Source organism: Mercenaria mercenaria, chromosome 18, assembly GCF_021730395.1.
Source record: "Mercenaria mercenaria strain notata chromosome 18, MADL_Memer_1, whole genome shotgun sequence".
NCBI lineage: Eukaryota > Metazoa > Mollusca > Bivalvia > Venerida > Veneridae > Mercenaria > Mercenaria mercenaria.
In genome coordinates, this window is record NC_069378.1 from 19,565,038 (window position 1) to 19,591,788 (window position 26,751).

The window sequence follows — 26,751 nt, forward strand, 5'->3', positions numbered from 1 at the left end:
CATCTTCACATAGTCAACCTGTTAAGAAAGACCACCTTCACATAAAGACAACCTGTGAAGAAAGACCACCTTTACATACTGACAACCTGTGAAGGAAGACAACGTAACATAAGACAACCTGTGAAGAAAGACATCTTCACATTATGACAACCTGTGATGACTATATATTCACTTAAAGTCAACCTGTGAAAAAAGATCACATTCACATAAAGATAACCTGTAAGGAAAATGTCATCTTCACATAGTCAACCTATTAAGAAAGACCACCTTCACATAAAGACAACCTGTGAAGAGGGACCACTTTTACATACTGACAACCTGTGAAGGAAGACAACTTAACCATAAAGACAACCTGTGAAGAAAGACATCTTTACATTATGACAACCTGTGAAGAAAGTACATCATTTTCTGATTTTCCCAAGCATGGTCTATCAATATCACTGACTCTGTCTTGTATGGAGGTGTCATTAAGAGTATATCTTACCCTTCAAAAGATACTTTAAGGATCTTCAAGTTTCCTTCCACAACTGTACATCCACGGAATTCTTCTAAATTCTTGCTGTGTAGAAAACCGGATTCAGAAACACCAGGGCAATCTGAAATGTTAAATTCAGTAATTTAATTAAAGTGTTCTCTAATGAGGCATCAAGCTTGTAGGCATCAGCAGTAAAATGGCTGTATAAGAAAACATGTTAGACAAAAAAAACACTAGTAAATAAAAGTGCAAGGGAATAGAACTGATGCTCTAAGAAGCTTAGAATACAATATTCAGACATGATAGATGATGCCTGCAAACAAGATTACTTTACAACAAAGTTGGTAAGTCTTAGCAAAAATACGTTAATGTTCATTAAAACTGTTCCAATACATTTTCGCTTCTTTTAGATTAATGGCATGGCACTAGAAATCGTATTAGTCACCTTGTTATCAGATCAATATGCTTAATTTGCATGATTATGTAAATCAATTATGCAGAGACGCCACTTTCAGTATGTCCCTTAGAGTGGTTTTAAGTATCACCAAAACAGGACAGTAACAAGAGCTCGTCGAACATGAAATGCCCCCCTTGATGCATTCAGTAACTGCACAAGGAACAGAAATTATTTGATCACTGTAAACAAAAGTTCTACTGTTCTGGTACAATGTGACCTTGACCTTTGACCTATTGACCTCAATATCAACCGGGGTCATCAGCTGGTCATGACCTCCCTATTAAATTTCGTGATCCTAGGCCCAAGAATTTTCAAGGTATCGTCTGAAAAGGGTTTAACTGTTCCGGTCTTTTTGACCTTGACATCTGGTCTACTGACCTCAAAATCTGTAGGAGTCTTATACTGGTCATGACCAACCTTCCTATTAAGTTTCATGATCCTAGGCCCAAGCGTTCTCAAGAAATTGTCTGGAAACCGTTTAAATGATCGGAGTCACTGTAACCTTGACCTTTGACCTACTGACCTCAAAATCAACAGGGGGTAATCTGCTGGTCATAATGAACCTCTGTATAATTCTTCATGACCCTTGGTCCAAACATTCTCAAGTTATCATCCACAAAACGTTTAACTGTTCCTGGCAAATGTGTCCTTGAACTTTAACCTAATGACCTCAAAATCAATAGGGATTATCTGCTGGTCATGACCAATCTCCCTGATTATCAATATCAATTTCCTGATCCTAGGCCCAAGCGTTCTTCAGTTATTGCCCGGAAACCATTTTACTGTTCTTGGTCACTGTGACCCTGACCTTTGACCTACTGATCTCAAAATCTTTAGGGGTCATCTGCTGGTGATGATCAACCTCCCTATCAACTTTCATGATCCTAGGCCCAAGCGTTCTTGAGTTATCATCCGGAAACCGTTTAACTGTTCAGGGTCACTGTGACCTTGACCTTTGACCTACTGATCTCAAAATCTTTAGGGGTCATCTGCTGGTGATGATCAACCTCCCTATCAACTTTCATGATCCTAGGCCCAAGCGTTCTTGAGTTATCATCCGGAAACAGATTGGTCTACATTCCTACCGACCCACCAACCATCTGCAAAACAATATACCCCTCCTTCTTCGAAGGGGGGCATAAAAAGCAGAAAAAGACGGGTATTACGTCTGAAGCATCTGCTTTTGCTGCAGCAGTATTAAGCATAAGTTATTCGGATACCAGAAAGGGAAGTTGGCAATGGCAATCTTAAAAAATCTAGCATGTGATCATCGATTGACCAATCCCTAGTACTGAAACTAATAGGCAGTAACTTCTAGAACCATAGCTTATGTTACATTAACGGAGATTATCAGCCAATGTGGAACCAATTATAACTGAGATATTGAACACACAAACAGGTTTGACAGACAATTCTCAATTTTTCAGAAGCAAATTAGATATTCTCAACATAATAAATTTCAATCTGCTTCAAGTTTTCCTTATTTTAGCTTATATAGAAGAGGAAGTAACAGCTGTTTGACAGGACTATTTTTACTGACATGATATTTCCAACCAACCACGGTTTGTCATTTTATAATATGATCACCTTAGAATTTTCTTACTGGATTAGTGGTATGTCATTTTCCAGAAATATGCCAAATGTATTCTTGCACTTAATAGTGAAAACAACAAACAGCCAAATATGCTCGGTGAACATGTGTAGATGGAGACCATGTTTTGTATGTGATATACGGACAAATAAGGCCCAAATCTAATTATCCTTGCACATTTAGTGAGGAAAAATCAATTTGTCAAATGCCACTTACTTGAGGACTGATTCTCTTGTGGGATTAAGAGGTTGTTTTTGGATTATAAACTCATGTTTATATTAAGATCAATTTATGTACTATGTAAAATAAAACACATACTTTTTGGGCAGGGCCCTTCACATTTTTCACAAACGTTGGTGGACTTGTCAGCGTGTTTGCCCTCCGGACATTTAATCACACAGGCATCATTATCCTTTACCAAGTAATCTGAAAACAAAACGCAATTTCGTTACATAAAAGCTACTCTCAGAATACAGGTGGAAGATGAAAACAGATCTTTATTAACTAGTTGTCTTTTATAGTAGATGCTAAAACTGTACTTTTAAAAGGTAAATTGGAAGCAAAATATGGTCTAAAACAAAGTAATATTCCGTTTCCAAAGTAAATTTCTTATGGTTTAAAGTAGTCTAAAGTAATACTCAGTTTAAGGTTTAAAAACAGTATTTCTTTACAAAAGAAAATTTCCTATGGTCTAAAGTAATATTTGGCTTCGGTTTAAAATAATATTCCCAAACAAAATAATATTCCTTTACTAAAGTTAATTTCCTAGTGCCTGAAGTAATATTCAGTTTAGGGATAAAACAACATTTCCTTACTTAATTTCCTATGGTCTAAAATAGTATTCAGTTTAGGTTAAAAATAATATTCCCAAACAAGTGTAATACTCCCTTACTCAAGTAAATTTTCCTAAGGCCAGAAATATATTTCCCAATGGAACGAAATAATATTCCATAAATTCTAAAGTAAGATTTCCTCAGGTCTAATTTAATATTTCTTCACTAACTGAAATATATTTTTTACCTAGGGTCCAAAATAACATCCTATGGTCAAAAGTGATATTAACTAAAGTAATATACATGGCCCAATTCCTTGACAAAGGTCATTTATTCGAATTCTAAAGAAGAATATATAAGAAAGAAGCACTTTTATGAGGTGCACTTAACTTCTGATACATTTTCATATTACACAGCATGTGATATATGGGCAAAATCTGATGAATATGTAATTAAATAAGAGAACATACTGATTGGAATCTAAACATGGCACTGGCTAATGAAGTTTCGGTAACAACAACAACCTTTCGTCAATGAAAGGTCAAAACTTCTTATTGTTTATAATAATATGGTCAAAGCTAATTGAATTGCACAAGGAATCTTATCTATTTATCATAATTACTTTCAATCTGTCACATTTTCTGCCTAAATCAAGGGTGTGTCACATATTCTGCCCAGTTAAAGGATGCTTTATTCAAGACATGTCACATTTTTTCCTTAGTAAAAGTCTATGCTTTATTCAAGAGCAGCATGCGATATTTCTCCTGTCACAGTTTTGCCTAGTTCAATGGGCATGTCACACCTCTGCCCCATATAATGGCAAATTCCTTTTCCTAATTCAAGGGCATGTCACTTTTTTGCCCAATTAAAAAACATGTCACATTTCTGCCTCGTACAAAGGCAAGTCATGTTTATGCACAATTCAAGGGCAGGAATGGTTCTGGATTATCTAAATAAGAAGACTATATGTGTATGACCCATTAACTGTGTCAGTACAGCATCATAATGGTGTTCTAAAATCCACAGTTGAAGTCCCAGACTGCCATTGATTTTTCTTTTCTTTTTTTTTTGTCTCATTTTGTAGGGTTAAATGTTGCACCAACACAGGTCACACGGTAACTGTCTTTAGATACCAAACTGACTTACTAGGACAATCCTTAACACAGAGGGAGCCTGAGGAATATCTACCGTCTGGATTTTCTACCCACTTCATTTGATTGGAGTCGTATATCCTCATCTGTGGACAATACGCATGGCACTCTCCGTCATTGTTGAAGTTCTTGCATGCCTGAAAAGAAAAAAATATCAATACATTAAACACAAAATTATTCTAATTAAAACTACAAAAGCTTTGCCATGATAACAAAATTCACAGACAATATTATCCCCTTTGCCTTGAAAATGTTATCTGTTTAGAATGTTTTATTGTAATTAATTGCAATTAAGCTGAGTAAGGGTTTATTTACATATTTTCTGTCTTTAAAGTTTTAAGGCCATTTGATGCAGGCAGGTGGAAAAATTCAGATTTAAATAAATCTGTGAGACTGGATAAAGAAAGAATCAGTACATTAGGTTCCAAGGCTATAAAACAGCGATTTTGGAAACCAGTCTCAAAACTCTTGCATCTGACTGGTTGATTTTGAGACCTGATTTGAAACTGACCAATGGCAAGGCAGCATTCTTAGAATGCTCTTCAAACTCAGATTTACTGTAGTACCTGGTATGGTGAACTTACACTGTCTGTGGTAAAAAAAAAGAGTAATACAAAAAAAGTAAAGTGGAATACAACATTTCATAGCAAAATAATCAAGACTATCAACAGTAGCATATTGTTTATTTGTGCTACTAGCTGATTATTGCTTTCTGCCAATAATTCAGGATGTTTGCAGTTGCAAAACACATAACACTCCTTTATTAATGGATAATAATTTAACACCAACTGTCAACATATGCTGCATTGTGTTAGATAGACAGGTCACTTCTCCATAACAATCAATCTAATTCATCATTTCTATTAATGAAAGGTTTTTTTTTTTTTTTTTTTTTTTTGGTACTATTGCTTAATTCTGTGATACGAAGGTTTGTTTATAGAATACAGACAAGTACTGAACTTATTCTGGCTTCAAATACATTTTTACAATCAATGCATATAAAGACCATGCAAGTCAGATTCAAAAATGGTCGATAATTGCAGGTGTGTTAAAGATACACTTGAAACGTTTTAATTTGGATTGAAACAAATCATCCCTAGCTTTTAATTTTTACACGAGACCAAATTTAGTTGAATTTGATAGAGAGGTTTAAGTTACTGAATATATCTGAGTGAAGTGATTAAAGAAGACAGGCACCACAAAGATGACAACAACAAAATAATGGTGTAATTCTAGAGAAGTTTGTGATAAACATACCAGACATTCTGTTTTCCGAGGACCGGTACAACCTGCAGCACACTCCGGATGACAACACTGATTCTGATCAGGTCCAAAACATCGACCATCACATGTCTCGCTGCATACCTTCTTGATGTAATTCACTGAAAAACGTTTATCATGTAAAAAAAACTAAAATTGGGATTCAATGCGATTTACTAAAAATGTGCATTATCGTGTAAAAACTGAAGAGAAATTAGAATTTGGTTTAATTCGCTAAAAATGTGCAGTATCATGACATATGTACTTAAGAGAATTAGATGATGAAATTTACTGGAAATGCATGATTTCATGTAAAAACTGAACTTGGAAATCAATGTAATTCACTGGAAAATTGCTTTTGAAGATTTTTTGAAGACAAAATGAACTGGAATGTTACTGTGAGTTGACACAACAACAAAAATAAGTGCACCATAAATATCAATTATTTTACAATAGAATAACAAGTTAACAAACATAAGTCTTAGAATAACTTACATTTCTGACACATGTCTGGTGAACTTCCCCAGCAGTGATAATGTTTGGTGTGTGGATTATAACAATCTGCTGGACATGATGGACCTGTAATAAACACAATTGAAAATATTCTTTTTAAAATGAGCCACGCCATGAGAAAACCAACATAGTGTGTTTGCGACCAGATGGATCAAGACCAGCCTGCGCGGATCAGGATCCATGCTGTTCGCTTTCAAAGTGGATGCGCGGGCTGGTCTGGATCCATGCTGGTCGCAAACCCACTATGTTGGTTTTCTTATAGCGCGGCTCAAATATCTGTAAATTTTGTTCAGTTTAGCACTCTTTTCAAGAAGTATGTAATGTATGTAATCAAACATTACAACAGTTAATAATGAAAACAAATATTTTATAAGAATTTTTTCTCTTTACACACTGGATATAATACGATGATAAACTAAAGGTAATTAATTCCCTGAGAAACCAGTTTGATACAGGGAAAGTAAAATATTGTGATCATGACCTTTGACTTTCAAGTGAGACATTGACCTTTGACCTAGTGACCCAGTTTATGCTCTCAACATTGTCTTGGTAAGGCAGATAGCTGATATTAGTTTTATAATAATTTCCCAAGCGGTTTCAACAATATGGAGCAGACACCAAATAAAGCTATTTCAATCTTGGACCTAGTGAACTGGGTTGTGAAATCTACACTGTGTCTCCTTGAGGTTAATAATTGGTCCTAGTTTTATGAAAATCTACTCAGTGGTTAAGAACACATGAAGCAGACAGAATGGATGGATAGACAGACCAATGGCTCAATGCAAATGCCTGACTCCAATAGTTTTCTGAGGATATAAAAATAACCAGGGTTGCTGTTTATCATGCTGTATAAACTCTTTTTAATGTGTCTTCAATTCAAATTCTAAGCAGAATTATGTAAACTGGCACGCATAGAATCAAACTCAAGATTTTTTTTTTTCAAACACTGCATTTTATTGTCCACATTTCATGTAGAGAACTCAGTGAAGCTTTTCAATAAGACAAATAAATATCTTTTATGGGAGAACAGAGATTATCTTTTTTACAAAATAAAACAACTAAGGCAAATCTTGGCAGAATTCAGCCGAAATGCCCCTATTAATGCAAGACTCCAAACGACTTTTCTTTCTAAAATGTATTTCTGCCTTTTTTCCCTTACTGTTTTTTTTTTTTAACAAGGCAAGCTTAATTTAATTTCTTTTTGGAATGAATTTCCTTGGATCAAACATCACAGACAAATTTTTCTTCATTTCTTTCTCAATAAAGACTTTTTTCAGTCCAAATAAGTCTGCCACTTTTGTTGAGCTTTAAGTCACAATTTTGTGTCAATGGCAAATGTATAGTTTAATGGTGGCTGAGGAACCAAAGTAGGCCTATGGACATTATTTTCCAGCAGAGACTACTGGCATGTGTTTAGAACTACCAACACTCCATAAACACTCCACAAACCAGCAGAATTCTAAGCTTCCTAAGCACGAAAGACTTTTACATCTAAAGCCGGGTAATTTGAGGCAAGAGACTTGGATGTTGGCAACCCTGAGGTATCTGTCCACGAAGAGAGTGTCTGCAAATTTCAAGTCCATTTTATAACATAATTTGGAAATTATTCAAATGGCAACATTTTCATTTGTTATTAAATTCAATCTTCAGAAGGACAGTACCAAATGCAAGTTTAATACAGCATCAAACACGCACTATTTATTCCTGGAATATTTTTCAGCTTTTTTAACCCTTAGCCTGCTTAATTTCTCCAATGGACTGGTCCATCATTCAGTTTGGGCAATACCATTCATTATTCAAAGGGGTGTTCACGGAAAATTTAATGACTGAATAGCGAACAGTGCAGACCATGATCAGACTGCACGGATGTGCAGGCTGATCTTGGTCTGCACTGGTCGCAAAGGCAAAACCAATTGCCACCAGCAGGCTAAAGGTTAAAAAACATGTACAAGTTTTCCTAGTTTTATATCCTTGTAATAAACTGTTATAGAAATTTTCTAAGTTTAAAATCTTGCCAAATCAAATGTAGAAGACATTCTAAATTGTCGCATAGTATTTATAATTTTCACAAATTCTTCACTCTGAAATCCGAGGCCTCTGCCCAAAGTGTTTAAAGTTGCTACCTTCGAATAACTTGCCATCAAGCCTGTGGATCTCAAAATCTTACTTGGGGTTTAGGGTACCTTCATGTGAAGCAGCATTCTAGCTGGATAACAGAAAGTTGGCAGTTCTACTCATGTGCTTTTTCAGCGTTTGAAATGATGTATGCATTGATATGATGGTATAAATCAAACAAATTCATTCTGAAATCTCAAAATTTGTATACTTACACTGTCGTTTATAATTTAGAGAGTCAAACACGATTTTGGAATGTGGATACGAGTTTGGATTGATGTCATCCCACGATATCGAACTCAGAAAACATAACAAATTATTGTTCTGGAAGTACACCTGGCCCTTGACAATTTCCGTCAAACTTTTAAACTGAAGTTCCATCAGGCCCTGTGAGATATTTTTCGGGTTATGGTTCAGAGCAATGTACATACTGTAATTATCATTTCTAAAGGGGAATAACTCATTTCCTCGAATAATCCTCAGATTGGTAAGATTTAGGTAGTTGGAATATACATTCACAACAAGCAAATATCCATCAATTTCTTCAATATCTTTGAGAAATCCAAGGTCGTAGGCACCCTCTAAACTGGTAATTTCAAGATTTCCATCGACATATGAACAATTTGTGTAACGGTTTTTGTACTGAAGATACTGGTGGTTGAAATCTCCATGTCGTACCAAACCTTCTGATGATCCTCTGCAAACTGGGGAATAAAAAAATGAATTAGAACAAGAGTGCCAGAATGTCACAATATACGCCCGTCACAGCAAATTTCTTTACTCTAGCACCTGTATTTGCAAATGGAATTTTAATTTTGTGGTTGTTTAGTAATCATTGTAAGTCATTTGTTTTTCTAAGTCCACAAAAAAACTCCTTATCAGGTAGAGATACCTTAAAATACACCTAAAATTTGGAAGTAACATCTATGTTGTACCACAGAAAAGTGGTCTTGTTTTTTCCCTACGGTCAATTATAAAAAAGTTACAATATGAGTTATTTATAGTAACAACTAAGGGAAGTTAATCTTTAAAAAAAAAAAAAAAAAATCCAAAAAAAAATTGTAAGTCCACATAAAAATCTTTACCAGGTAGAGATTGGTCAAAATACACCTCATAATTGGATGTAGCATGCATGTTGTACTACAGAAAAGTGGTCTCGATTTTTCCCTTCCCTACGACTAGTAATGAAAAAGTTACAATATAAGCTATTTATAGTACCAACAAAGGGAAGTAATTCTAAAGAAGGGAACTGCGCATGACACTTCGTCTCATGATGGTGTATAATTGTGCCAAGTTACATCAAAATCTCTCCATGCATGAAGAAGAAATGCTTCGGACAAAGTCATTCTTGTATCTGACATTTGGCCTCTAAGTGTGACCTTGACCTTAGACCTAGGGACCTGGTTCTTGCGCATGACACTCCGCCTCATGGTGGTGAACATTTGTGCCAAGTTATATCAAAATACCTCCATGCATGAAGAAGATGTGCTCCGGACAAAGTTTTCTTTCTTGTATCCTTTGACCTCTAAGTGTGACCTTGACCTTAGACCTAGGGACCTGGTTCTTGCGCATGACACACCGTCTCATGATGATGAACAACTGTGCCAACTTTCATCAAAATCCCTCCATGCATGAAGAAGATATGCTCCGGACAAAGGCATTCTTGAATTTGACCTTTGACCTCTAAGTGTGACCTTGACCTTAGACCTAGGGACCTGGTTTTTGCACATGACACTCTGTCTCATGATGGTGAACAACTGTACCAAGTTTCATCAAAATCCCTCCATGCATGAAGAAGATATGCTCCGGACAAAGGCATCATGAATTTGACCTTTGACCTCTAAGTGTGACCTTGACCTTAGACCTAGGGACCTGGTTTTTGCGCATGACACTCCGTCTCATGATGGTGAACAACTGTACCAAGTTTCATCAAAATCCCTTCATGCATGTAGAAGATATGCTCCGGACAAAGTCTGTTGACGCCGCTTGCCCGCCAGGGGCGTTCCCATAATACGTCCCGTTTTTCAAACGGGCGTATAAAAATGAATCGTACCAGTTTATAGCAAAACAATGAAAACTAGAACAACAGTTCTGATCAACAATCGGTTTTCAAATGTTCAATGTCCCTACATAAAAATTATCTCTGTAAGATCTGATCACCATAAAATTAGTTTTAAAACACTGCTTCAAACAAATTTTCCCCTAAAATGATAATCACTTAACATTAATTTGCATTAAAATGTTGTTTTTTGACAACAGTACAACTAACCTAAGAATAATTAATTCTCTGTTTCTATGTGCTGAGCATACAGTTATATCATGTGAAAATTATATGAGCCACACATTCTGGTCAGGATCCATGCTGTTCACTAACGGTTTCTCTAACTGCAGTAGGCTTTGAAAGCAAACAGCATGGATCCTGACCAGACTGGTCTGGATCCATGCTGGTCGCAAACGCACTATGTTGGTTTTCTCATGGTGCAGCTCATATGGAAATTCCTACTGCAGAAACAGCAAATCTGTCTCCTTTTCTTTAAATGTGCATCTAATTTTTTTTTTTTTTTAAATCAAAAACAAAATTTGGTATCACTACTCCTGCATTGTCTAATATTTAAAAGGTAGACCCATTTACAATGACAGTTTCAGTACAGGTATTTGGCATTTTTCATACCAATTACACACACAGAATACGTGGTCATTCTTAAATTTCTGATGTTGGCTACCTCGTTCTCCAGTAACATCCTTTTTTTTCCCCACTTTTAATTTTATAACATGTACTTCCTATTTCTACAACAAAATCAATGATTACTAGATTTTTCATTGAATGGAATATCCAGGGAAATACTTTAGTTCTAAATTTAAAACTTACTTTTCTTACAAACACCTTTGTTGTCATAGAAATAATTATTATCACAGGCACACTTTTTATACAGACAGACAAAGCCTAGTTGACAGTCACTGTTCACTTCACATGCTGTCCCATATGCTCCTGAAATATACAAAAATTAGCTATTTTTAGAATAAGTTACCTTGTACTTTTACATGTGGTCATGACCCTTGACCTTTCATTCTTTGTGCAAGTATACTACAGCTATAAATACAAGTTAATTTTAGAATGAGTGACCTTGAACCTTTACTTTCTGTGAGTATACAGCTACTCTTAAAAACCTGTTTCCATTTCTTTTGTGCAAGTATACTACAGCTAAAATACAAGTTAATTTTAGAATGAGTGACCTTGAACTTTTGAAACTAACTGTGCTACAACACAGTATTTACCCTAAGGGGTACCAAATGTTTAAAGACTCTATAGTTCTCCCTCAGTTTTATTAACGTTTCGGTCTGCTTAAAACAAAAAAAAAAAACTTTTGTAATTACTGTCATTGACCCTTCAACTTTCATTCTTTGTGTAAACTTACTACAGCTACAATTACATGCTAATTTTAGAATGATTGACCTTGACCCAGGTCTATCTGAAGCAGGCTTATATGACAGTTCAATCTCCTTACCTTAACCCTTATCATGATAGACATGATAAATTCTGCCTTTGCGACCAGTGAAGATCATGATCAGCCTTGCAAAACCATGCACTGATATGCAGTCTGATCAAGATCCGCACTGTTTGCCATTCAGTCAGTATTTATTTACTTAAGCACCCTTTTGAAACAGTTAATGGTACTGTCTGAACTGAAAGATGGACAAGTTCATTATAGAAATTTAGCTGCGTAAAGGTTAATAGATGAAACAGAACATATGTATGTCACTGTATACAATCTGTAACCTACTACCTACAGAACTAGTTACATGGCAATAAAAATAAGAAGTGGTATTATTTTTCTAATTTCATATTTATTGTAATCTGCTTCTACATAGGCAATTTAGTTTTATTTGGAGAAATATGCATTTTTGTAACATTTACCAAATGGACAGTTCCATCATTCAATTTGGGCAGTACCACTTATTATTTGAAGGAATGTTCACTGGTAATTTACTGATTAAATAGCGAACAGTGTAGACCAAGATCAGCCTACATGTCTGTGCCCTGGTTGCAAAGGCAAAGTCAACTGCTGGCAGCAGGCTAAAGGTTAAAAGACTGAGCACCTTTCGTGACTTGGGTAAAAGTTGAGGTGTTGTGGAGGGTGGATTTAGATGTTGTTTCAAAGAAAATGTGCAGGGCTATTTATTAGATTAAATATATATAACAGATCAATATTGAATAAATCTTTGATATCATAATTATCCGACTGACTACCTCTCAAATTTTGGCGAACTACTTCTCAAATTTTGGCCGAGTACCATCTGTTTTCTTTTTTTCTTTTTAAATTAAGATATGCAAAACTGCAGCAATCTTTTTTATAAAGAAGTTAAAACCCTCAAATCCCTAATTGACAATCAGGTGTAATAATTTGGCTGTAAAACTATCAAAAACATTAAATCCAGCCAAAGGCTTATCAGTAAAAGTCTATGATAGTGAAAACATTCATATCTAACAACTGTCTGGTACCTGTCTGCCAGGTACATGTTTTAACAATCATTACATATTTAACTGTAAAATGTGAAACATTTTTGTATACCTTGAAAAGTTTCATTTCATCGATATAAAACTTGGTGGTTTCTGTCAAAAAAAAAAGGAAGAAGAAAGAAAGAAACAGGTATTTTGCACTTTTGCTGGGTTTTATGGTTCTGAGATTTTTAGGAAATTTTATTCTGCATATCCAAACTTTTTAAATGGTTCTTTTTTGACAATGCTCTAGCATTTTTGTAGTGTTTCATAGTTCCAGACTGCTTTCATCAGAGTTGCTTTAGCTGATTTTATGAAAATCACTGTTACAAAACAAGTGAGAGGAACAGTAAATTTAATGGTGCATTGCAACTTCGGACTTATCTTTTCCCAATCCCTGCACACTTGTGGTTTTAAGCAATTTTCCTCTATCTTTATTATATATGTGATATGCAGTAAAGATAAATGTAGGCATCCTCCATAAAATGTTAAAATTTCAAACATAGGCTCTACAAGTTTTAATACACTGATTTGTATCACTTCTATTTTTATTACAGAAATTTCTAGCATCTTTAAAGCAGAGGAGCAATTAGATTTTGAGGGCTTATAGAAGAAAAATGTTATAAATTTTAAATAGATTTTCAACAATGTACAAATACAAGCAGCCTTCAGGTAAGTCAATTACGTACAGTTTGGAAGCTGTGCAACATTAGAAGAAGTGAAAACTGACAACAGGGATAGGGCAAGAAATCTATATGCTACAGATCAAGTTTAATGAAGACCCATCAAACAGTTGTTAAACCTTTAGCATGCTAGATAAATTGTCGTCTGCTGGAAATGTCGTCTGCTAAAATTGTAAAGTTCATTCAATTTGCTCCAAAATTGGAAGAAATATTGTCAGAGTAGCAAACAGCTTGGAACCTGATCAGACGCCGATTTAATCGGCGTCTGATCTGGTTCCAAGCTGTTTGCAAAGGGTGTTAAATTTGCCTGCAGCAGGCTAAGGGTTAAAAGAACAAGAATGATGTTGAGCTGATTATGTATACCAAGTTTCATTTGAATTGGATAAAAAAAAGTTCATTTCACAAGAAAGTGTGAACTACTGATGGATGGATGGAATAATCAACTGAATGACAGTTCAAACACTATCTGCCTCCAGATTCGGTATGGCTGGGGTGTGTGTGTGGGGGGGGGGGGGGGGGGGGGGGGGGGGGAAGGGGGAGCGGATGAAGTGGCATGATCTCATAAGCTCTGGTACATGTCCTTAAAGTACACTAATAAATAAGTCATTGTACTCTAATTTTATGAATACTCCCATTCTCAGTCTCAGATTATTTATTGCTATTTAATCAACCTTTATTGTATCAGCTTATACACACTTGTATAATCTTTCCAAAAGCTGAGCTAAATAAAGAGACCAGACAAGGACTGCAGACATGGCAGAGACTGTAATTTATTATCTCTAAACTCAGTCAGACTGATGTAAGTACTAAGATGAAAGACCAGTTTTAAAACTCCGGCATTTCATTGGTTGTTTCTAAGCACAATTTTGAAACTGGCTAATAGCAAGGTTTTGGACACTGAAACCAGTTCCAAATGCCTTTGTCAGATCTAAGCACAATATGGCAGAATCAATGATATTTATAGGAGACTAATTTTCATTCATGATTAACCTTTACCCTGCTGAATTTCTATAATGAACTTGTCTATCATTCAATTTGGATAGTACCATTCATGTTAAAAGGGGTGCTTACCAAAAGATACTGACTGAATGGCAAACAGCGCAGACCATGATCAGACTGCACAAATGTGCAGGCTGATCTTGGTCTGCACTGGTCGCACAGGCAGAATTCATTGCCACCTGGTGAGCAGGCTAAAGGCTAAGGGCTGTATCAATCCACCGTATTAATTCACTCCTAATGAACAAATACAATTCCACTTAAAATTTGACAATGACTGATTCATGTCCCCATGAAATAATCATTTCAGCTAAAAAACAGAAAATATGCTAGTAAGTTTTTTATTTTGTTGCGAATTTTCACGTTTTCCCGCACTTTTCAGTTACTGATATATGCACTGACCAGTTAAACAAACAACTTTCCAGTGTTTAGCATCCTGTTCTCTGCAAGTAACGTAACAACTTCTCAATATGAATCACAAGCAAAATAAATTAGCTCTCAAATGCCAATCATCACAGATTCAAACCTATCACCTCTTTTGAACAGCCGTTTTGTTCTCTGCCTATTGAGCATAACGGGTGAATTACAAAATTTAGCAATTTCACAGCCTGCAAACAAGTCTTTGTCAGTACAAACAACTTTGTATCTATTATTGCATGCTGGTACTATTTTGCTTAGAATTTTTAAGCACTTTAAACTTGCAAATTTGATATACCGTATAACCCCGTTTAAACGCCCTCGGGGGCGATGCATTTTACGAAAAATTTGATCCGAACAGTAACTCGTATAAACGTCCCCCTGTTTATCCCAATTCATGTACTGACATAACCCGATACGTAATCGTACTGGGAATCTGTGTAAAGTCGCGCGCTGAGTGACATCATCCGAGTTAAATTCGATCAATACTGTAGCGTTTATAGCGTGGCATATTCAGTTCTTTAATACACACAGTAGATTTATTTGTTCCATGCCTGTTGACGTGTTTAAAAGTTTGTGTTAATAAAGTGTGTGTTTTTTTTTGAAATTCACTTGTATTGTTATGGAATTGTTATTATCTGGATATTATTGTGTTGGATCTAGGACCAATTTTTGAAGGTAAGATTTTTTTATTTTCCCCAAAAAAACATGGGGGGGGGGGGGGGGGGGGGCGTTAATACGGAGTTATACGGTAGTATTGTAAAAAATACCCCATTAATTGTTGATTGCCTCCCTTTCATTTCTTACAATATTTAATTGCTAATTACCTCCCTTCTATTTATTATAAAAATTTATTACTACCGTATTTTGGGACATATAGGTCGCACATCTTTTACTCATTTTGCTGCCTGAAAAGGTTTCTGTGACTTATACGACAGAACATTGCCAGTAGAAATTTTTTCGAGCCAATTTTCCGGCTGCGAAACTCACAAAATTAGGTGCATCTGTTACGAACGAACAAAATGGTAAAAAATATCAATTTCGGCGGCGTTTCAAGGAAGAGCGGTTATTTTTAATAAAGTATATCGTAAATATCCCATACAGGCCATTAAAATTACGAATAACTATGATTCAAAGCCGTACTTGCAGTTTGAATTATGTTTGTATCTACTTTCGTTTTACTGGACGTCATTGACAGGTACTTTACATGTACACCGGGTTGGATAAAATCCGGACAGATCCGTCCTCCATTCCAAACTTTGTTTATAATAATTCAAAGCGTAATAAAAACTTGAAAGATAAAATTTGTACTTTTATTTTTACATAAAAATAACCCCCCAAAACAGATATTTCGTTGTTGTTTTTTGCACTCAGAATCAAAGGAACGCGGTTAATTACTGAATGCGGTAAGGTGTTAATAATTGCTGTGCAAACAATTCACACTTTAACTTGCATAATTACAGGTATTTTTCAAAGTATAATAAAAATGAATAAAAAACAACTTTTTTCAGATGAAAGTCAGTTACCGTCATACTACCGTTGGTACAAAACAGTTTGGGGTCGAAAATAACGCCGTACGCTTTCCACCAATCTGATTCTGTTAATAATTCAGTCCGCAGCATTAACACGGCTGCCGCTGGTAAATTTAATATTGCTGGGAAAAATTCGAAATTTAACAGCGACTTATACGCTGGAACTTAAATTTTCTGATCATTTCCAGAACAGAAATTAGTTGCGTACTATACATTACCACGACCAATACACACCAATTACCTCCCTTTCATTTTTTTATACCATAATTTATTGCTGATTTCCTCCCTTTCATTTTTCATATGTTTTTTTAAGAATTTATTTAGTAAACATGAAAGTAATGAAAGTGTTTTTCAGAGTAATTATTTAGATTAGAGAACCCTTTGCAATACTTTTTCCTGTTTGTTTTTAAGTTCTACTGCTGGTTTTGATCAGAGACAATGCAACTTTCAAGCACAAAATAATATTTTATTTCCAGAAAAAATATCATGTAAGGACTAACTAAATGTAGTGCTACACAGCACATTGGAAACAACTTTATTCTTACCCTATTTTTGTCACACGTTGTACAATCATTCGGAAAACTCTTTGACTCTTTAAAGTGAGGGATATCTAATCTAAAAATGTTAATCTAGATAATGTGCCCATCTCTAATGGAATGATTATTGATCACTGGAGGTACAACTGAATTATCTGCGTTATTCATTTAAATTCAGTTACGATAGTTTTACAAAAACCGCTAGATATGATGTATTCTGTTGGTCTCAAATGGGATACCTCAGAGACTTATGAAAATGTCAACCTAACCAGTGTTACCAGTAGCTTTTATTAATGGATTCCACACACTTAATAGAATGTTATTCATGTAAAATCACAGCCCACAGAACTTAAGAAAACAATGCCAACGTGGCAACACTGTCAATTTAACTTTTGAAAATGGACTCTAAAGTGGGCAGAGATCTATAAATAGAAGTGTCATGTTGAATAATTTTACCATCAATGGATTATAAATAAATATGGTTTATGACATGATCAATGATAAGGTTTCCATTGCTGACAAAGTCTTCAGGTAGTGCCTAGCAATTTCCAAGCAATTAAATCTTCTCGTTAATAATATGCAATTTTGCATTTTTCGGACGTTTAAGTAACTCAAAGCTCACAATGGTTTTCCATGCCTAAATGGCATACTGTGAAATCATTAATATTTGTGGGGGACTAATTTTTGTGGATTTCGTGGTTGAGTTAATGCACGAAATTTAATCCCAACGAACAAGTACAATTCCCATTCATTTTATGTTCAAAAGTAATGATATCCACGAATTCATATCCCCACAAAATTGCCGTTTTGACCAAAACCACAAGATTTCATGCCCACGAAATATAATGAATTTACAGTATAGTAAACATGTTTCCAGATTGTCATTATGGGTCTACTACCCTAAGTGAAAAAAGCCACAAAATAAAACTATATTTAGTGTCATACAACCATTCTGGTGAAGAATTGCAATCATGATATTTTTAGCTGAATAATTGACATGTAAATATTGACTGAATCCAAGTATTAACAACAATTATTTCACTATGACAACAGCACTAAAATTCATACCCCCAAGATTTAATGATTTCAAAATATAAACCACTACATCAGATTCTTATGCCCGTCTTCCTCTTTCTTAATACCCAATATTGAATTTATCTAAAAAAAAAAAATTCTATAATTTTTTTTTTATTTCCATTGGTTAATTAGTCGTCAAATGACAAATTAATAGACTCCCTATGATTTATTACAAATTAATGTTTCAGTTCTTCAAAGTTATAATTCATCATCATATATTATTCAGGTTTTTCAATAATGTCACAATATGACTTACTTTGAAAGTCAAACAAAATTCATTAAATATTAACTGAAGAGAAACCTACACATTTTAACCCAGTTATTAATTATTAAACCATTATTTTCCTTCTTAAAGAAACTGTTTACTAATAAAACGAAATCGAATTTAAACTCCAATCAACGAACCAGCCGTTAAACTAATGTATCTCTTATAACTGTGTATGTACATTTAAACTAATTTACCTGACACAATAAAGGTAAGGCAATCATTAGACAATTAGTAAACATCAGTGTGAGTTGAAAAAGAAAAAATTAATCATTTGATCGATTCGCTGAAAGGACTAGCCGATGTTGCATTACCACTTCACTTAATCAAATATTTACTGAGTTTTCAAGAATATGATCCGGATTCTTAAAGTATGTCATTTTACACTGTTACATTTGATACCACACAGCATGAAAGCGAGCCACAGAACTTAACCTTTACCCTGCTAAACTTCTAAAATGGACTGGTCCATCATTCAGTTTGGGCAATACCATTTTTATATTCGAAGGGGTGTTCACTGAAAATTTACTGAGTGGATTGGTTGTTTATGAATACGATTTTGAAATTGACCAATGGCAAGGCTGCAGTCCAAGACTGGTCTCCAAACTAAATTGTACAATCTTGGAACCATGGCACTGAGTGCGCTGTGGAGAGAAGGAATTACAGTAATTAAACTTCTTTATTTTGCTGCATATACCTCAAAGACAAAACTGACTGATTAAAGCAGAATAGTGAGTGTCACAACCTGAATATAATATTGACTCAATTACCCAAGATTTGTATCAAGTTGTTTAATTACAATGCAAATTGACCAAGAATTACAAGAGATTTTATTTGCAGATGATAATGTTGTTTGAACATGAAAGCATGATTTCAGGAGATTCTTGGTATGTTAACAAGACTATCTTAATGTATCAATGATTAGAGAGGAAGGTCTCTGTCTAAATTGTCCAGATTGATGATGCCCTCTAAAATACAAAGCACACTAGAATTGCAGAATGATTTATATCTATGTCCAGAGGTTATAAAATACCTTAATGTATCACTGACTATAGAGGTTAACATAAGTATATCAATGTAACAATAATTTGGGAGGAAAGGTCTCCGTCTAAACTGTTTAAAGATCAATCATGCCTTCCATAATTCAACCATAGAAATATAGACTAATCAAATGATTAAGAAGTATATCAATGATTAGAGAGGAAAGATCCCAGTCTAAACTGTCTGAAGATCAATCATGTCCGTCATAACTCAATGCATAGAATTGGAGACTGGCCTGATCTATAGTAGAGATCGAGGTTAACAAGTATATCAATGTCACAATAATTAGAGAGGAAAGGTCTCAGTCTAAATTCAGTCTGTAGATCAATCGTGCCCTCCATAGTATCTCAATATCAATTATTAGAGAGGAAAGGTCTCAGTCTAAACTCAGTCTGTAGATCAATCGTGCCCTCCATAATTCAACCATAGAAATGTAGACTAACAGAGGGGTTAGCAAGTATCTCAATATCAATGATTAGAGAGGAAAGATCCCAGTCTAAACTCAGTCTGTAGATCAATCGTGCCCTCCATAATTCAACCATAGAAATATAGACTTATGAGGGGTTATATCAATGATTAGAGAGGAAAGGTCTCAGTCTAAACTCAGTCTGTAGATCCTCCTAAAATTCAAAGCCAGCTAGAAATTGCAGAATGATTTATATCTAGGGTTACAGAGTATAAAATCTAATATCAATGACTTAGAGAGGTAAAGATTCAATGTAACATATTTGGGAAAGCTCGTTAAACTGTTAAAGATCAATCATGCCTCTATAATAATTCAAAGCATAGAAATGTAGAGTAACAGAGGGGTTAAGAAGTATCTCAATATTAATGATTAGAGAGGAAAGATCCCAGTCTAAACTGTCTATAGACCAATCATGCCCTCCATAATTCAACCCATAGAAATGTAGACTAACAGAGGGGTTAACAAGTATCTCAATATCAATGATTAGAGAGGAAAATCCAGTCTAAACTCAGTCTGTAGATCAATCTGCCCTCCATAATTCAACCATAGAAATAGTAGATTAGAGGGTTACAGTTATATCAATGTATTAGAGAGGAAAGATCCAGTCTAAACTCAGTCTAGAAGACAATCAGTGCCCTCCATAATTCAAACCATAGAAATGTAGACTAATAGAGGGAATAAGAAGTATCTCAATATCAATTATTAGAGAGGAAAGATCACAGTCTAAACTCAGTCTGTAGATCAATCGTGCCCTCCATAATTCAACCCATAGAAATATAGACTATTTAATAGAGGAGATAAAACGTATCTCAATATCAACGATTAGAGAGGGAAGATCCCAGTCTTAACTGTCTAGACCAATCATGCCCTCTATAATTCAAATCCAGCTTGTTATCATGTCATCAAATAAATACATCCATGTTCTAATTTATTAAATGCATTATCATTATTGTAATTAGGATATATCTAGACTTTATTCATGTTCAATTAAACACATTTTTACAACAGAATGGCCACAGTTTAAGTTATTCTTTCTTTATTTTCTGTATTGTCATGTTTGTGGTTAACTATTCAGTTTATTTCTTTTGTTTTTCTTTAGTTAAACAGTTTATACCAAAAAATTAGAATTTCATTTGGTTGTCCAATATACCAATTTGTTCTAAACAAGTAGGCACTGGGCAAATGGTCATTAGATGTAACAATGCTGTTGGTCAATTTGTTATGACAGGATTTTGCCTTACACAACTGATAATCTACAAAGATGATCTTGGATACATCCATGTGGTGAGTGGAAAACTATTCTAATTGACTGAAAACTTCAAGAGTAAGTTACAGCTTTCTTCTCTTCATTTGTCTTAAGGTACATTATGACAACTGACCACTTATGACAAGCCTTCTGTCTATCGTCTGCCTGTCGCCAAAGACTGTCCATCCTTAAAATAGTGTTGTTCTTTTTTAAACAGTATTTCAGTTAAGAAGTTATGGTTATTTAACACAACCTCGATGAGCTTCAGGATTCCAGTACAGTTCTGATCGTATTAAGTAGCCTTTAACAACTCCGACTACTTCCACCCTCTTCCCCTCCCACGTCCCCCTCTTCTCTTCTGCATGATTCCAGTTTTAAAAAGTTTAATTACCTTATAAATCTACCTAAAATAACATATCTATTTATTAGTGTAACACCTGCAAATTGAATTAGCAGTCAGAGGACGACTTTTATTAGTTGACTTTATTGCAGATATTTCTCAAGAAGATGCACATAAACTTGTCACATTATGCCTAATGCATTACTTGCATATATATATATATATCTCCTTTACAGTCATTACTTACAAAGGTTTTAGACAAAACGAAACAGCAGATCAGGCAAAGGCACACAAAGGTACACAAAGGCAAGACACCTCTGTCTTTCTGAGAAACAGTGTAACAGCAAAACAAACTTTTTGTAGAAGCATGCCCTGGTCACCATTTAAAGATTATGTTGCTAATTTATTTCTCCGGCAACTGGCTTACAGAGACATAAATTACTGCCATATATATATATATTCATATAATAGTCAAAACAGTATATAAGGCCCACTCTCAGAAGGGTAAAACACTGGTCTCTTTTTTTGCAGGTGGTCTTCATGAACAGTTTAAATTACTTTGTATTTGTTACTATTCATCTCTTTAAAAATGCTAATTTTCAGATTAGATGCTTCTTTATAATATACCTCACGGTATTGCTTATGTTTTAACGTTTAGCAGTATATCACAAAACAACGGAAATTATTAGTAAACGAATAACATCTTGACAAACACCTTATCTGTTCAATACTGTTTTACTGTTCTGTCCCACAGAATTGGATACTTAAAATAGTCTAAAGGAGTTGTCTCCCTTTAAAAAGGAATGCCATTTGTAAAGAAATAAATGTAAACAATTGTCAAAAACAATGTTTTACCTAGTTATGTTTAAGTTTAAACACTCGGGTACGTTGTTGCAAATGCATCAAAACGTAGACATGTAACAGCCTTTTAAAAATGGTGAGTTTTTAAAGGCGCTGATCTGTCCAGAAGTGTGGCCCCTTCATGCAGTCCCTTTACGGAATTCAATATATATATGAGTAAATTGACAATGGTTTTGTAGAATAATATACATGTTTTATATGCTGTTTAATTTTCATGTAAAACAATGCTTTCTTTCTATGATTTGGTGATGTTCAAACTTTTTTCTCTGAAACATGCACCTAACTATATTCAAATTCTTTCTTTTAATATTCAAATGTACTAATGCATGATTATATTAGCTATGACGGTGCGTCTATTATACTGCTGTCTGTTTCAAGGAATTTTTACCTAACATTCTATATGAAGTTGTATCATTGTTTTAATACTATTATATAATCTGTGGCCGAGTGGTTAAGGTCGCTGACTTCAAATCACTTGCCCCTCATCGATGTGGGTTCGAGCCTCACTCGGGGCGTTGAATTCTTCATGTGAGGAAGCCATCCAGCTGGCTTACGGAAGGTCGATGGTTCTACCCAGGTGCCCGCTCGTGATGAAATAATGCACGGAGGGGCACCTGGGGTCTTCCTCCACCATTAAAGCTGGAAAGTTGCCATATGACCTATCATGTGTCGGTGCGACGTTAAATCCAAAAAAAAAAAAAATTCCCTGAAGAAGGCATGTAACCCAAACAAAATATTAGTAAATTTTAATTTGCTTTTTATCCACTACATTATTACCAGTAATTAAATTAAATAAATCTGGATAGTAACAAGTGGTTTTAAAAGACAAAATTAATGGTCTCTGTTCACAGGTGGTCTAAAGTAGCACAGGTTTCACTGTGTCTGCCAAACATGGTGTAGAGATATTTCTGTGCCAACATCTGTATTCTTCAAGAGACATGCACCAGGTGCAAGATATGGTCAGCTACATGCCACTGTAGACAAATTTGTTCAATAATACAATAATGGACTCAACAAGTCATTTCTAGCATTACTGCCTCTGGGACTCCTAAAGAATTTTCCCATTCTGTGGCTGTCTTGAAACTACTGCCCGCATCTGTCTCCCATACTTATATATTTCACATATAACATGTGATACTGACAAGTAATAGGGACACGATTCTTCAGCAAAAACCTACAGGGAAATATGAGCTTTTGTAGAACAAAAATTGGTTTCAACTATAATAATAATACAGAGACACTTTTCCCTGGAACTCTGAGACAATTAAATGTTAACCAACAATTTGAGGTATCACATTTGCTATTACAGATACTAATAGTGTCAAAATATTTAGAGACATAATTTTTGTTGAAAATAACATTTGCATGAAAAATAACACATACAAAAGGTAAAATTACACAAATTGTAAAACCACCAAAATTAATTAATGTTTCTACTTTTATTCATATACCAAAAATTTAATATTCTTATTGCCTCAGATGGTCAATTTTATATTTAAGGTTTAGGAGTATATCACCAAAACACAGAAATATTCTATAAACGAACAACATCGTTACCAATCTTTTAACTGACCATTACATGTTCTGCCGTACTGTCCCTAACTTAAAATATTCTGAAAAAGTTGTCCCCCTTTGAAAATGAATGCCATTTGTAAAAATATAAAAATAAACAATTGCTGAAAACTGTGTTCCACCTAGTTATGTGAAATTTCAACACTCGCACGCTATTTCAAATGCATCAAAACGAACATGTGTAACAGTTCCTTGAAAATGGTGAGTTTTTAAAGGCGTTTGATTGTCCGGAAGTGGGGCCCATTTAGGCAGTCATTTTCCGGAATTCAATGTTTAAATCAGTATACTGACATTGTTTTGTAGGGCCATTATTTTTTTATTTTTTGGTTTACGAACCGCCAGGATGACACATGGTCGTAGGAGGAGGGAAAAAAAATAAAATTAAAAATCAGAATCAGAATTTTTTTTTTCCGTAGGAAACGGACCTTTGAAAGGAATATGGGTAAATTCTACATAACATCACACAGGCTGCATGTTATAATCTTCTTTCCCACTTTTGATGCTTTTTCCTGCAAATATACCTGTGACCTTGGTTATATTTGATTAAAAATGAGCCTTGGGGCTTGTCATAGCAGCTTGAGAAAAAATTTTGTCTTGGTATTTCTGTGAAATTACATTAATATACAGCTGGGCAGGTAGCTGTAACATTTTTCTTGAAAGGACTGTACATACTATACATAAAAGCTGCATATATTCTCACAAACTAAATGATTGGAGACATAGAAGTCATATGTTAAACACTGACTGAAATTAATACAGTCTGTTAAACAACAGATGGAAGAATCTAATATTCCCCACATTTGAACAACACTGTCACCATGGATATATGATTTTACACTCAGCAGCTTTCAAGCATCTTGGCTGTTTATGGACCCAATCTGAAACTTAGGGGTACAGCATACACTGCACTGTGCCTAATAAGCAATTATCTTTTTAAGTGTTAGGAATAGGAAGTGTCTAGCCATCTGGTAAACAGACACCTAGCCTATGTCTGTTAACTGGAAGCCTTGCCTTTCCTCATATGGTTTTCTTCCAAGGTATTTGTTAATTTATTTTATGAATAGGCCTAATGTAACACAACAGTTCATCTTTGCAATGATCTTTGAAAATTCTGTTAGTCAATATTTGTCTTGCCACATCTACTGCACAGCTACATTGGAAAAGACAGTAATTACATCTATAATCAACATTAATCTGATGTTAATATATAACGTACAATAATTTCATTAAAAATACGTAATTCATAACTTATAAACAAAATAGGTTACTGGACGCCAAAAAGCTGTACAGGCTAAACGTTTGCTTACAGGGCCTTACAATTACACAGTTTTAATGTCCCCTGTACCAGTTTATATCATCAAACAAAAGTACTGTCATCAATGTGTATTTAAATGATATTTTTCGGGAAAAAATGCTTTCAAGTTCGCGTTATAAGCGGTGCATAGAATCACCGTAATTGGAACGACAGTTACCATAAACGTAGTTGTATACTAAATACAGACTGCATATCACCGACAATTGGCCATTTCTTCAGGAAAGCACTAGGTCGCAACTTTGAATGTTCTTGCATTTTCATTAAAATTACTTCAAAACTTTGGAAATAATACAGCCTGGGCGCAGCCATTTTTAAACGTTTCATAAATTGCGTAACAAGCATGTTGATTGGGCGCAGTATATATCGGAAATTTTAATTGGACGTTTACGTCATGCATAAGATATGAAGTTTAAAAATAGAATTATAGGAATTCCTAATGCTGATTTGACTCGTTCGCCGTGACGGATATTCGAAGAACGAGACTTTTTTTTTCTTTTTGGAATAAGCGATGCATTTTTTCTTCTGCAAGCTTTCATGTCATAGCGGAGGAAATAAAAAAATCACGTTTTTCCAATTTTATTTTTTTTCTGAAAACACGTTTTTTTGAGCGGCGGTTCCGTAAACCGAAAGATCAAAAATAAAAGGCCTAGAGTAATATATACGCTATCATTACAAAAACTACAAAACATGTGTCAGTATACTGATATAAACACTGAATTCCGGAAAAGGACTGCCTAAAGGGGTCCATCTTCCGGACAGTCAAACGCCTTTAAAAACTCACCATTTTCAAAGAACTGTTACACAAGTTTGTTTTGATGCAATTGCAATAGCGTGCGAGTGTTGAAATTTCACATAACTAGGTGGAACACAGTTTTCAGCAATTGTTTATTTTTATTTCTTTACAAATGGCATTCATTTTCAAAGGGGGACAACTTTTTCAGAAAATTTTAAGTACGGGACAGTACGGCAGAACATGTAATGGTCAGTTAAAATATTGGTAACGATGTTGTTCGTTTATCAAAAATTTCTGTGTTTTGGTGGTATACTCCTAAACCTTAAATTTATTTCTTTATCACAAGATACTACGTACTTGCAATGTTGGACAAGTAAAAGCAGCTCCGAATATGGCTTAGTAACGGTGCAACTAATTGTATCCTTTTTAAAGCTGCCTATAAACTGTAAGACAGAACATAACTAGAGCTGCTTTTGAGAAAAGCGCATGTCTCCCACAACTGCCTAATCATCTGATAGTAAGTCTGTCTTTATATACTGTTTACTCACAGAAAATATACCTTTGATAGTTTTGGAGTAAGTGTTGGAGTAAGCATCCTATTGGTATGTTGGAGTAAGCGGCCTACCGGTAATAAAAGGGCCATAATTCCGAAGTGCCTGGGCCGATTTGGCTAGTTATTGAACTTGGCCCAGGACTTATTGGCAAACACATTTTGTTCAAGTTTGGTGAAGATCGGATGAGAAATGTTCGACTTAAAGAGTGCGAACAAGATTTGTTGCAGACAGACTGACAGACAGACAGACACACACACAGACAGGAGTAAATCAATATGTCTCCC

General features: G+C 34.9%; 1 protein-coding gene across 6 annotated transcripts in view; it reads right to left on the minus strand.

Annotated features, from left to right (window-relative positions):
* Nucleotides 1–26,751, minus strand: part of LOC123537817 (epidermal growth factor receptor-like) — a 188,728-nt gene that overhangs the window by 55,306 nt on the left and 106,671 nt on the right. For all 6 annotated transcript variants that reach the window (XM_045321661.2, XM_053530543.1, XM_045321657.2 and 3 more), the window contains 7 exons: nucleotides 11,205–11,324; nucleotides 8,551–9,039; nucleotides 6,203–6,286; nucleotides 5,705–5,829; nucleotides 4,443–4,584; nucleotides 2,842–2,949; nucleotides 485–596 (listed from right to left, as the gene is read on the minus strand). In XM_045321661.2, the coding sequence (XP_045177596.2) occupies nucleotides 485–596; nucleotides 2,842–2,949; nucleotides 4,443–4,584; nucleotides 5,705–5,829; nucleotides 6,203–6,286; nucleotides 8,551–9,039; nucleotides 11,205–11,324 (1,180 nt within the window). The remainder of the gene's footprint in view (nucleotides 1–484; nucleotides 597–2,841; nucleotides 2,950–4,442; nucleotides 4,585–5,704; nucleotides 5,830–6,202; nucleotides 6,287–8,550; nucleotides 9,040–11,204; nucleotides 11,325–26,751) is intronic.